The sequence below is a fragment of the Crocodylus porosus genome, unplaced genomic scaffold (assembly GCF_001723895.1).
Source record: "Crocodylus porosus isolate Cpor-Errol unplaced genomic scaffold, CroPor_comp1, whole genome shotgun sequence".
NCBI classification, from domain to species: Eukaryota; Metazoa; Chordata; order Crocodylia; family Crocodylidae; genus Crocodylus; species Crocodylus porosus.
This window is the reverse complement of record NW_017728922.1, coordinates 1,326,635-1,337,153: the sequence shown is the minus strand read 5'-3', so window position 1 is coordinate 1,337,153 and position 10,519 is coordinate 1,326,635. Positions and strand designations below refer to the sequence as shown.

General features: G+C 65.1%; 1 protein-coding gene across 3 annotated transcripts in view; it reads left to right on the top strand.

Annotated features, from left to right (window-relative positions):
* Nucleotides 1-542: 542 nt before the first annotated feature.
* ZNF335 (zinc finger protein 335) overlaps nt 543-10,519 on the top strand; it is a 30,349-nt gene continuing 20,372 nt past the window's right edge. The window contains exons 1-28 of one of the 3 annotated variants that reach the window (XM_019539530.1): nt 543-652; nt 822-1,053; nt 1,226-1,499; nt 1,684-1,761; nt 2,082-2,411; nt 2,737-2,871; nt 2,956-3,108; nt 3,198-3,456; nt 3,571-3,748; nt 3,837-3,949; nt 4,261-4,279; nt 4,419-4,535; nt 4,611-4,687; nt 4,788-4,948; nt 5,037-5,266; nt 5,340-5,448; nt 5,526-5,620; nt 5,699-5,982; nt 6,120-6,255; nt 6,341-6,715; nt 6,810-6,952; nt 7,145-7,284; nt 7,755-7,858; nt 7,982-8,059; nt 8,135-8,218; nt 8,376-8,441; nt 8,558-8,639; nt 9,075-9,172. In XM_019539530.1, coding sequence (XP_019395075.1) covers nt 853-1,053; nt 1,226-1,499; nt 1,684-1,761; nt 2,082-2,411; nt 2,737-2,871; nt 2,956-3,108; nt 3,198-3,456; nt 3,571-3,748; nt 3,837-3,949; nt 4,261-4,279; nt 4,419-4,535; nt 4,611-4,687; nt 4,788-4,948; nt 5,037-5,266; nt 5,340-5,448; nt 5,526-5,620; nt 5,699-5,982; nt 6,120-6,255; nt 6,341-6,715; nt 6,810-6,952; nt 7,145-7,284; nt 7,755-7,858; nt 7,982-8,059; nt 8,135-8,218; nt 8,376-8,441; nt 8,558-8,639; nt 9,075-9,172 — 4,119 coding nt within the window. In that variant the 5' untranslated portion in view covers nt 543-652; nt 822-852. Of the gene's footprint in view, nt 653-821; nt 1,054-1,225; nt 1,500-1,683; nt 1,762-2,081; nt 2,412-2,736; nt 2,872-2,955; nt 3,109-3,197; nt 3,457-3,570; nt 3,749-3,836; nt 3,950-4,260; nt 4,280-4,418; nt 4,536-4,610; nt 4,688-4,787; nt 4,949-5,036; nt 5,267-5,339; nt 5,449-5,525; nt 5,621-5,698; nt 5,983-6,119; nt 6,256-6,337; nt 6,716-6,809; nt 6,953-7,144; nt 7,285-7,754; nt 7,859-7,981; nt 8,060-8,134; nt 8,219-8,375; nt 8,442-8,557; nt 8,640-9,074; nt 9,173-10,519 lie in introns of all 3 variants that reach the window. The other 2 variants (XM_019539531.1, XM_019539529.1) reach the window with 2 other exon arrangements.

The following is a 10,519-nucleotide window of genomic DNA, read 5'->3' as shown; positions in this document are numbered from 1 at the left end:
GGGGCGCCGCGCCGGGGGCTCGGGGCTGCCCCTGGCGCGGGGCACTGTAGGGGCAGCCGGGCCCGGCCGCAGGGAGGACCCCGCGCGCGGGGCATCATGGGAGCGGCTCCCCCTGCCTGGCCGCGGAGCATTATGGGGGCGGGTGCCTCGCCTCTGCCACTGACTGGCCCTGTGGCCTCGGTCATGTCCCCGCTACTTGTGCGGCGCCCGCCGGGCAGGGATACAGCAGGCTCGGTGCAGCTCCCCTCGCGGGTCCCGCCCGACACGCTCGGGAACCTGGGGCCTGGCTGGGGACATGGCTCTGGGGGACCTTCCCCAGGGGTCGGGTTGGTCCTGGGCAGCTGCACTCAGGGCTGCTCTCGCTGCAGCAGTGACGCAGCTCCTTCCCCACATCTGCGACAAGCCGCTTTGATGGGGCCCAGAGCTCAGCATGCGTCTCCGTGGCTCCCCGAGGCGCTGCCCCTGCTCTGGGGCCATGTGTCATTCAGGGCCCCCAACCCCGTTATTCACTCCCCTAGTCCCCGCACTGTGGCTCCGCACAGCTCATACTTTGCTTTGTCCCTCTTTCGGGCAGCGTGAGAGCATCCCGGCTCGGCCGTTCCTGACCGTCTCCAGTGCCAGCTGCCATCAAACTGCGCACGTTGCTGCACGGGTAGGTTTTGCCTTTGCAGCTTCTGTGTCCAGCGGGGAGTGCAAGGCGCCACCCCAAGCCAGGCGTCCGCCGCGGAGGCAGGGCTGGTGGTGCCGCCAGCGTGTCCCAGCACTGGGGCAGGGAGACGCCGTGCTGCTCTCTGACAGCAGGGCGGTCACTCCTCCCGTAGGTCGCGCTTCAGGAGCCTGGGGTCGCTGGGCATGGAGGAAAATGAAGTGGAGAGCAGTAGCGATGCGGCCCCTCCTGTGGCCCAGGAGGAGCCCTCGGAGAGCGGGCTTGGCATGGAGACCTCGGAGGCCATGTCTGCGGACAGCAGTGACGCTGCCTCGGCGCCTGTCATCCTCTCGCAAGCCGATGACTCTGGCGTGGGCCAGAGCTCGGACAGCAGCGGGGTCTCCCTGGTATGGAGCGGCTCTGGGAGCCCCTCTGTGGCGCCCCTGGGGGCCCTTCCCCGGGCAGAGCCCCCTCCCCTGCGAGGCAGGATGCTGATGGTGCCTCCATGTACAAGCTGCCTCTGGGGCTGGCTCAGCAGAGGCCTCCAAGCTGAGCCCCTGTGGCCTTTCTGCTCCTCAGGAGGAGGTGTCCGAGAGCAGCTCCAGCACGGATGCGGTCCCTCGGATCTACCTGCCAGACTCCTCCTCCATCGCCCAGTCCACCCTGGTCTCCAGTGTCTCCACGGTGAGCCAGTCCATCATGGTCTCGGAGTCTCCACAGGTCCTGGTTCACTCCAGCGTCATTGCTGACGGAGCCACGATTGTGTCAGACTCCACCGCATCCACCTCCTCAGACCTGGGCTCTGCTATAGACAAAATCATCGAGTCCACAATCGGGCCAGACATCATCCAGGGTGAGTGTCCCCCCGCCAGGCACTGGCCTGAGAAGCCCTCAGCCAGGGCAGCCGGCACATGGCAGAGGCCTGGCAGCTGCCCTTGGAACAGCGTGCTGCGGTCTCCCCATTTTCTATCCTGTCCGTGAAAGATCCGTCATGTTCATGCTTCAGTCTCTCATCACCTCTTGCTCTCCCTTCGCAGGCTGCATTGCTGTAACCAGTGCGGAGGATGGTGGGGCCGAGACGACCCAGTACCTCATCTTGCAGGGACCTGATGATGGTGAGGGGAAGCTGCAGGTTTTCCTACGACAGCAGTTGCTTTCGGGCCTTTTCCATCTCCATTCCACTGCCACAAGGGGCTGTTGCAGAGGCGTGCTGTGCTGTCTCGCATGGGAGCACCTGGCTGTTCCTGTGCAGGGAGCAGGACGGGTGCCTTGGCTGTGGGGGTGGAGCTGGTAGCTAGTCCTGGTTTCTCCCAGTAGAGGGCACTGGCGAGCCAGACTGGAGCCCTGGCTGTGGAGCAGTTCTCAGCTCCGGAGGGGGGTTGATTGGAGCGTGGGCAGGGGCTGTTCCCTCGGTGAGCCCTTGTTGGTGCCCCAGGTGCCTCCGTGGTGTCCCAGATGGCCACCTCTGCCCTGGCCAACAGCCTGGCTGTAGACACCATAGCTGATGGCCCCACCTCCACGTGCCTCGACCAGCCTGGCCCCGCAGACCCTTCCGAGCAGCCTGAAATGCTAGACCTGCCCTCGCAGCCAGACCAAGCCCAAGAGGCCGATGCCGGGGAGGGGCTGGAGCAGCCGGACATGGAGAGCCTGGAGGAGATGATGGAGGTGGTGGTGGTGCAGCAGTTCAAGTGCAAGATGTGTCGGTACAAGAGCGTCTCCAAGACTACGCTCATCAACCACATGAGGGAGAGGCACTTCCAGCCAGGTGGGCACCAGCTTGGAGGGGAGGCTTGTAAAGGCCTTACCAGGTCACAGGGTTGCTGCGCCTGGGGCAGGAGGGGCTTATATGCCTGGTTGGGGGCTGCACAACTGATAGAGCAGGAATGGGGGCTGCAGCTCCTAGTCCAGGGAGAGGCACCGGTGCTTTCTGGGGTGTGAGTGTGGAGTAGTGCCCAGGAGGTGTGCTACCCTCATGGTGGAGTGGGGAGTGCTGCAGCTCTGGCGGGCCAGACGGGTCCAGGTGGAGCACCTACTCTTCAGCATGGCCAAGCCCAGCTGGACAGGGCGACTCATGCTGCTCTCTGTCTCAGTGGCATCCACCCTTGGGTTGAAGAAGGGGCGGCCACGGAAGAGCGGCCCCTCCCCAAAGACACCAGAGGAGGATGCACCGGAGGAGGAGGAAGATGATGACATTGTGGATGCCGGCGCCATTGATGACCCTGAAGGTACAGCCCCCTCTATCTCCACAGGCCAGCGCGGCCTGGTGCTGCCAGCTCCCATGATTAATGCCTTGGCCGTTCTTTTTGTAGAGGACAGTGACTACAACCCAGCTGAGGATGAGCCTCGCGGGCGGCAGCCCAAGCACAGCCGCACCGTTCCCACGTCTAGTGAAGAGCGGCCGCGCCGGCGGCCAGGGAGGCCCCGCAAGTTCCCTCGTCTGGAGGACACGCCGCTGCCAGAAGGTAGGGGAGTGGGCCTTGCCGGGGAGGGGACACCCTGGGCTGCATGAAGCATGGGGGCCTGAGTCTGACCCTGGTGTGCTGTTGGTTAGGTGCCGAGGTGGAGCCCTTGGTTACGTCCCAGAGCGCAGCAAGCTGTGAGGCGCAGAACTCGGAGGCCACCAGCTCCTCCAGCTTGGAGAATGGGGCTGGCGACAGCCTTGGGGAGCCCAGCACCAGCCAGTCGGACTCGGAGAACAAGGATCCATCCTCTAACATGGGCCCTGAGGAGGCCGATGCCGTGCCCCGAAGGCGAGGCCGGCCCTCCCGCCGCTTCCTGGGCAAAAAGTACCGCAAGTACATGGGGCGCAGGTGAGAGCTGTGCTGCATTGCTCCATGGCAGGGCCATCTGGCTGTGCCTGGGGCCCAGGCCAGGTGGGAGCCTCACAGCCACTGTGGCTCTGAGCTCAAGCTGTGCTTTGTCAGGTACTACTACAAGTCGCCCAAGCCCCTAATGAGGCCCTACCTGTGCCGCATCTGCGGGTCCCGCTTCCTCACGCACGACGACCTGCGTTTCCATGTCAACTCACATGAGGCCAATGACCCGCAGCTCTTCAAGTGCCTGCAGTGCAGCTACCGCTCCCGCCGTTGGTCCTCCCTGAAGGTGAGTGCAACCCCTCTGCCTCTGTCCCCATCCCTGCCCCAGGCTGGGCACTGGGCATGCAGCTCACAGCATCCCCTCTGTCCTGCAGGAGCACATGTTCAATCACGTGGGCAGCAAGCCATACAAGTGCGAGGAGTGCAACTACACAAGCGTGTACAAGAAGGACGTCATTCGCCACTCCACTGTACACAACCGGGACCGGTGAGCTGAGGCACCCGCATGCCCCAGCAATGTGGCCCCTTCCCCACCCCATGCTCCTGGGTGTCACCAAGCAGGCCTTCACCTGTGCAGCCCCACAGCCTGAGCAGAGCTAGCAGTGCAGCCCAGGGAGCCTCATGCTCCTGCCCATGTCATGCTGCTCTTGGGGGAGCTGCCCCTAGAGAGCACCGTATCCGCTCCATTCCCTCCAGAGGTGCAGGCAGCGCAGGCCATGTGGGGTGGGCTGCTCAGGAGAGGAGAGCTTAGTCTGGGAGTGTCTGACTCGGCTTCTCTCTCTCCTCTCTGTCCTTTAGGAAGAAGAGGGCTGACCCGGTGAGTTTCAGTCATTTTCTGCTGGTGGCCTGGCAAGCAGGGCATGTAGGGGCCCAGGGTGGAGCTGCCTGGGCAGGGCAGGAGTCAGGGGTCGGGGAAGCTCTCCAGCAGAACTTACCTGTGCATCCTCTCACTGCAGCCCCCGAAGCGGAGCTCCTTCCCCTGCCCCGTGTGTAACCGGGTCTACCCCATGCAGAAGAGGCTGACTCAGCACATGAAGACGCACAGCACTGAAAAGCCACATATGTGCGACAAGGTGAGTGGGGGGCTGGGCTGGGCTGGGCCAGCCTGGACCAGGCTGCGGAACGAGCGCTGCTTTCTTCTGCCGCAGTGCGGGAAGTCCTTCAAGAAGCGCTATACTTTCAAGATGCACCTTCTGACGCACATCCAGGCCATCGCGAACCGCAGGTGCGGAGGGCGGGGGCTGTGGGCTGCACAGGGCTAGGCTCTGTTGCTAGTGCTGCCCAGCTGGGCCAGGCCCCTGGTAACGGCAGCTCTGCCCCGGCAGGTTTAAGTGTGAATTCTGTGACTACGTGTGTGAGGACAAGAAGATCTTGCTGAACCACCAGTTGTCGCATGTCAATGACCGGCCCTACAAGTGCAGCTTCTGCCCCTATGCCACCTTCCGCGAGGACTTCCTCCTCTCCCACCAGGCCGTCAAACACACCGGTGAGTGTCTTGCCCCAGGCTGCGCCCTGCCTTACCTCCCCCTGACCCTGTCCAGCCCCTACTGTGACCTGCCCTGTCCCTGCTGCAGGGGGGAAGCCCTTTGGCTGTGAATACTGCCACTTCACCACCAAGCACAAGAAGAACCTGCGCCTGCACGTGCAGTGTCGCCATGCTGACTGCTTTGAAGAGTGGGCCCAGCGGCACCCTGAGGAGCCACCCTGCCGGCGCCGCCCCTTCTTCACCTTGCAGCAGATTGAGGAGCTCAAGCAGCAGCACAGCCAGGGCCAGACAGCCGGTGAGCCGGTGGCCAGCCCCCAGGTGAGCGCTGGGCCCTGGCCCCTGCCCCTCCCCTGCCAGTGCCAGAGCCACATGCTCATTTTCTCTCATGCAGGTCCCTTTTGGCGCTGTGACATACCACACAGTCCAGACCCTGCCAGCAGTCGAGCCCCCTGTTCTCACCCCAAACTCTCTGGGAGGGGCAACCATCATCTACGAGCAAGGTGAGCTCCCGGGGCTGAGCAGGGCAGGGAGGGAAGGAGGGCTTCTGGGCAGACTGAATTGCTCTTGGTGCTCTCAGGTGCAGAGGAGTCAGCAGAGCTGGCTACACAGACGGCGCTGGACCTCTTGCTGAACATGAGCACCCAGCGGGAGCTGGCTGCGGGCACGCTGCAGGTGAGGCAGCCGCCTCCCCTCCATGCTCAGCTGCACTGACTGCCCTTTACTGACCTGCCTCACATTGTCCCTGCGCAGGTGGCACTAGTGAAGTCAGACGGCTCGGGAGATGCGCAGGCCCCCGATGCCCAGCTCCCGGCTGGGGAGACAGTGGAGCTGGACCCAGCTGAGCAGCAGCAGCAGAAGGTGGTGACGCTGCACGTGGCTGAGCATGGGGAGGCACTGGTGCAGGAGGCCTACGAGGAGGCCACGCTGGGCGGCCCTGAGCTGCAGCAGATCGCCATCCCCTTTGAGAGCGCAGCTGAGTATGGCATCATTGCACCTGTCGGGGAGGAGATCCAGGCCACAGGTGCACTCTACAGGTTAGTGGCCAGCCAGGCTGGAAAATGGGACCCTGCTCTGTGGGCCTAGTGGGGAGCGCCTGTCCTCTCACCATGCCCCCGCAGTGGGGAGGAGTAAGGGCAGCCAGGCCCCCCCTCACCCTGCCCTGTGCCCACAGCGAGGAGGACAGCCTGACAGAGACCTCACACACGGTAGTGGTGAGCGAGGCTGTGGTGACAGGGGCGCTCAAGGACCATGGTGGCCACTACATTATGTCGTCCAGCCTCCCTGGGAGCCAGCTGCACCACATCGAGGTGAGTGGGGCCAAGGTTCCCCAATAGCCCTGTCCTAGGTGGCTGGCACGGAGCAGCATCACTCTCGGCCCTTCTCTCCCAGCAGCTCAGTGGGGACGCTGCCTTGGCCTCGCCAGGGGAAGGCCCAGAGGCCCAGCCCTGCAGCGTCAAGTGGCCAGCAGTGCAGTGTGTGGCCAGGCCACTCCAGAAGGACTCCACACCAGACGGGCAGGAGACTGTGTCGCCCAGGGTCCGGTGGCCCACACTGCAGGGTGTGGCCAAGAAGCTGTCCTGCAAGATTGCTGCAGCCAAGAAGCTGTCTTGCAAGATTTCCACCGCCAAGAAGTTCTCATGCAGGATTTGCACGGCCATGTTCACGGGGCGGGCGGAGATGGAGAGTCACAAGAGGGCCCATGTGGGGCCCGACGCCTTCAAGTGTCCTGACTGCCCCTTCACAGCAGCCTTGTGGCCGGAGGTCCGGGTAGGCTCACCTCACACACAGGGGCATGGAGCGGGAGAGCCCGGGGCGCTGAGGATGGCACCTGTCTGATCACTCTCTCCTTCCCCCACCCCAGAGCCACATGGCCCAGCATGCAAACCTCCGGCCCCACAAGTGCCCCCACTGCAGCTTTGCCTCCAAGAACAAGAAGGACCTGCGCCGACACATGCTGACGCACACCAACGAGAAGCCCTTTGCCTGCCAGGTCTGCGGGCAGAGGTAGGGGCCTGCACAGCTGCACCAGACTTCCCCGTGCAGCTCTGACCTACTTCTTTTTTCCAGCTGTGCATTGGGGTGAGGGGGGCCATCCTTGCCACTGGCTAGGGATGCCTCTGCTTGTTTGTCCCAGGGGCAGCAGTGTGGGGGGCCATATCCACGGCCAGCACTTCTCTGACCCTTGCTCTCTGGCAGGTTTAATCGCAATGGGCACCTGAAATTCCACATGCAGCGACTGCACAGCTCGGATGGGAAGCGGTCAGGGCCACCAGAGCCCACAGCTCAACAGACTATCATCCTGAACAGCGATGAGGATGCCCTGGCCACGCTGCAGAGTAGGACACTTGCACTGCTTTTGCCAGGGCCTGTGCCTGGCCACCGAGAGGGGCCCTGGGCTGAGCACTTGGCACTGCCCGGGTCTCTGCAGGGTGGGATTTGGCCAGGAGACTTCTGGGGATGCCCAAGTCAGCAGTGGCCTCAGTGCTCCATTGTGGCTGTGGCATGGCTCCCAGGGGAGGCTTTCTTCTGGGGTCACGGCTACCCCGATCACTTGATGCAGGGCCATGGCCACGTGCTGCTGCAGCCTCGTCTCGTGGATGAGGTGGGGGGCAGTGGTCTCTGGCTTCTGTTGTGTGTGCTGGCGTAGGTCCCTCTGCTCCTTCCTGTCCATGGCAGGAGTGGGCAGGGTCAGTGGCTCAGCCCTGCTGCCTTGCTGGGGTGCAGTTGCCCTGGGGTGGGGGCCGGAGCCTGGGCTGGACTGTTGCCTTTATCCATGTGGGGTGACACCAGTGCTCTGCCTCCCCAGCAGCGCTGCAGTCTGGCCAGGCCGTGCTGGCTCCTGAGCGGTTGCAGCAGGCCCTGGGGCAGGAGCACATCATCGTAGCACAGGAGCAGAGCATCACGAGCCAGGTGAGTCCCCAGGCACCTCCCAGACGCCATGCAGTCTCCCAGCTGTGCTGTTCCAGTGTCATGCTGAGGTGCTGGGCGCCAGGCTCCACAAGCACCGACAGCCAGGTACTTGCTGCCTTGCAGGAGGAGGCCACCTACATCCAGGAGATCACGACAGCCGATGGGCAGACTGTGCAGCACTTGGTGACCGCCGACAACCAGGTGAGGGGGAGGAGGCCTGTGCAGGGTGGCCATGTGGGCAGGGGCAGAAGGTGCTGAGTATGTTTGTGCCTGCAGGTCCAGTACATCATTGCCCAGGACGGCGTGCCGCACCTGCTCCCCCATGAGTATGTCGTCGTCCCGGAGGGCCATCACATCCAGGTCAGTGCCCTGCTGCCCTGGCAGGCTGTGTGTTCAGGCCCCTGGGTCCAGGATTGCGGTGCAGGGAGTGTGGGGCTTCCTTTCCCTGGAGGTCTGGGCCGCTCGGATGTGGAGTCCTTGGCACTGCTCAGGCTCTCACGTAGGCTCTGCCTTTCAGGTCCAGGATGGGCAGATCACCCACATCCAGTATGAGCAGGGCAGCCAGTTCCTGCAGGAGTCCCAGGTAATGGAGCTGCAGCGTGTTGGGGCGCTCCTGGGGGAGCTGCAGCCATGGGCACCCCAAGTAGAGGGAAGACGTGCTCCTGGCCAGGCTATGACGTCCCCTCCTTGTTCTGGCAGATCCAGTACATGCCCGTTTCCCCGGAGCAGCAGCTCGTGACCCAGGCCCAGCTGGAGGCAGCGGCACACTCGGCAGTCACAGGTAGAGAGCGGTTGGGTGGGACAGGCATGGCGCAGCCTGGTCTCCCTGGCTGACGGGTCCTGCAGCTGGGCCCTGGCTCCTGACAGGCCTCTCTGTGCCAGACGTGGGGACCGGGTCACCATCTGCCACTGCTCTGAAATGAACAGCTGGACTCGGCCCAGCCCCCTTCCCAAGGGTGCCACTGCCCTTGGCGCAGGGCACAGGGGCTGTCTCTGGCTCTGGCTCTGGCTGTGCTGCCTGCAAGGGGACTGGAGCTGTGGTCTGAGCCCAGGGCTCTCCCTGGGGCTGCAGGGAGCAGCCAGGTCCTTTGCAGAGCACGGTGGCTCCACACAGCCTGTCACAGCCCCCCGTGCTAGCCTTGCTTGTGGGCTGGTGTCTGAGCCAGCCTGTTGGTCCCCTGCTCTGTCCTGGGGCTGATGCTGTTCCTCTTTGCAGCCGTGGCCGACGCCGCCATGGCGCAGGCCCAGGGCATGTTCACCACAGAGGCGACAGCTGAGCAGATCCAGCAGCTGCACCAGGGCATCCACTACGACGTCATCACGCTGTCAGACTAGTGCTGGGGCCCCCAGCCGCAAGCGGCACCGTGCCAAGCCTCCAGGGCCAGCAGCTGCCTTACCGCTTCAGGGGAGCCCCCAAGGGCTGGGGTTTGCCGTCAGCCCGCCGCACTTGCTGCCGCTGCGGCCAAAAGCAGAGCTGCTGCCGCCGGGTTTGGGGCTAGTGGTGAGCGGCAGCACGGCTGCAGCCGAGACTGGTCTCTGCTCCTGGGGGCCCGTGGCCCCAGGCCCTTTCCCCTGCGTCACGGTGCCTGCCCAGGCCAGGACTCCCGCTGGCATCTGCCCCAGGACTGAGGGCACTGGGGCTACAGCAGCCACGCTCCTGCAGGCGGGCATTGGACTGGGAGCTGGGAAGAGGGAGAGCGGGGGCTGACCGTTGTTCCAGTGGAGCAGGGTTGACCCCAGGCGGGAGGTTGGGGGGGACAGGGGCTGACCCGAGTCCTGGAGCTTTGACCCTTGCTATGAATAAAGAGGTGTTGGAGCCTTCACCTCCCCCCGTGTCTGTGTCCTGGGGCTGGTGGTGGTGGCGGCGCTGCCTTCCCTGGTGACCTTGAGGGGTGGCCCAGGCCCTGCTGCTGCTGCTGGCGTTGACATGAAGGAGGGTGAGCGGCCTAAATCCCGTGCAGCCCCCGCCCGGGCCGCGCCCGCAGCCGCGCGTTTACATGCGATTATGGCAGCTAATCTCGCCTGAGCCCCGCAGCTGCCTCGCCCGATTATCGGCAGGGGGAAAGGGCAGCGGCGCAGCTGCCTGGGCCCGCGGGTGCGGGAGAGCAGGCTCCCGGCCGCTGCGCTCGGCAGCCCCCGCGCCCCACCCCCGGGCAGCGCTGCCCAGCTGTGCCGCGGGGCGCTAAACCCCGGGCGGCGGCTGCGGATTACGGGCCATTATCCGATGGGGGGGGTCCCCCGGGGACAAGGTTACCGGCGCCGCGCGGAGCCAGGGGCAGCGGGTCTCTCCCTCCGCGCCCGTTGCCCGTGCCCGGCCCAGTGCGGGTGCGATGCCGGCGGAGCTCGTGCCCGGCGGGGCGGTCAGGGGCCGCGGCCTCCCGGGGGACGAACGGTGCATACCTGCTGCCCCCGGGCCCTGCCCGCCTGGGCTCTGCCCCGCACCGCCGCCAGCGCTGCCCGGGCTGCGGGGAGCAGGCGGCGGCCACGGGAGACCCCGCGCAGGCCGGGGCGCAGAGCCGCTGCAGCCCGGGCCTGGGCCTGCGTGACCCGGGCAGGGGCAAGGATGCGCCCCGCGACCGGGCGCCAGGGACAGCACGGAGGCGGCAGGTCGTGGGGCCGCTCGGCGCGGCTGAGGCCCGTGTCCACCTGCCCGGACGCCCG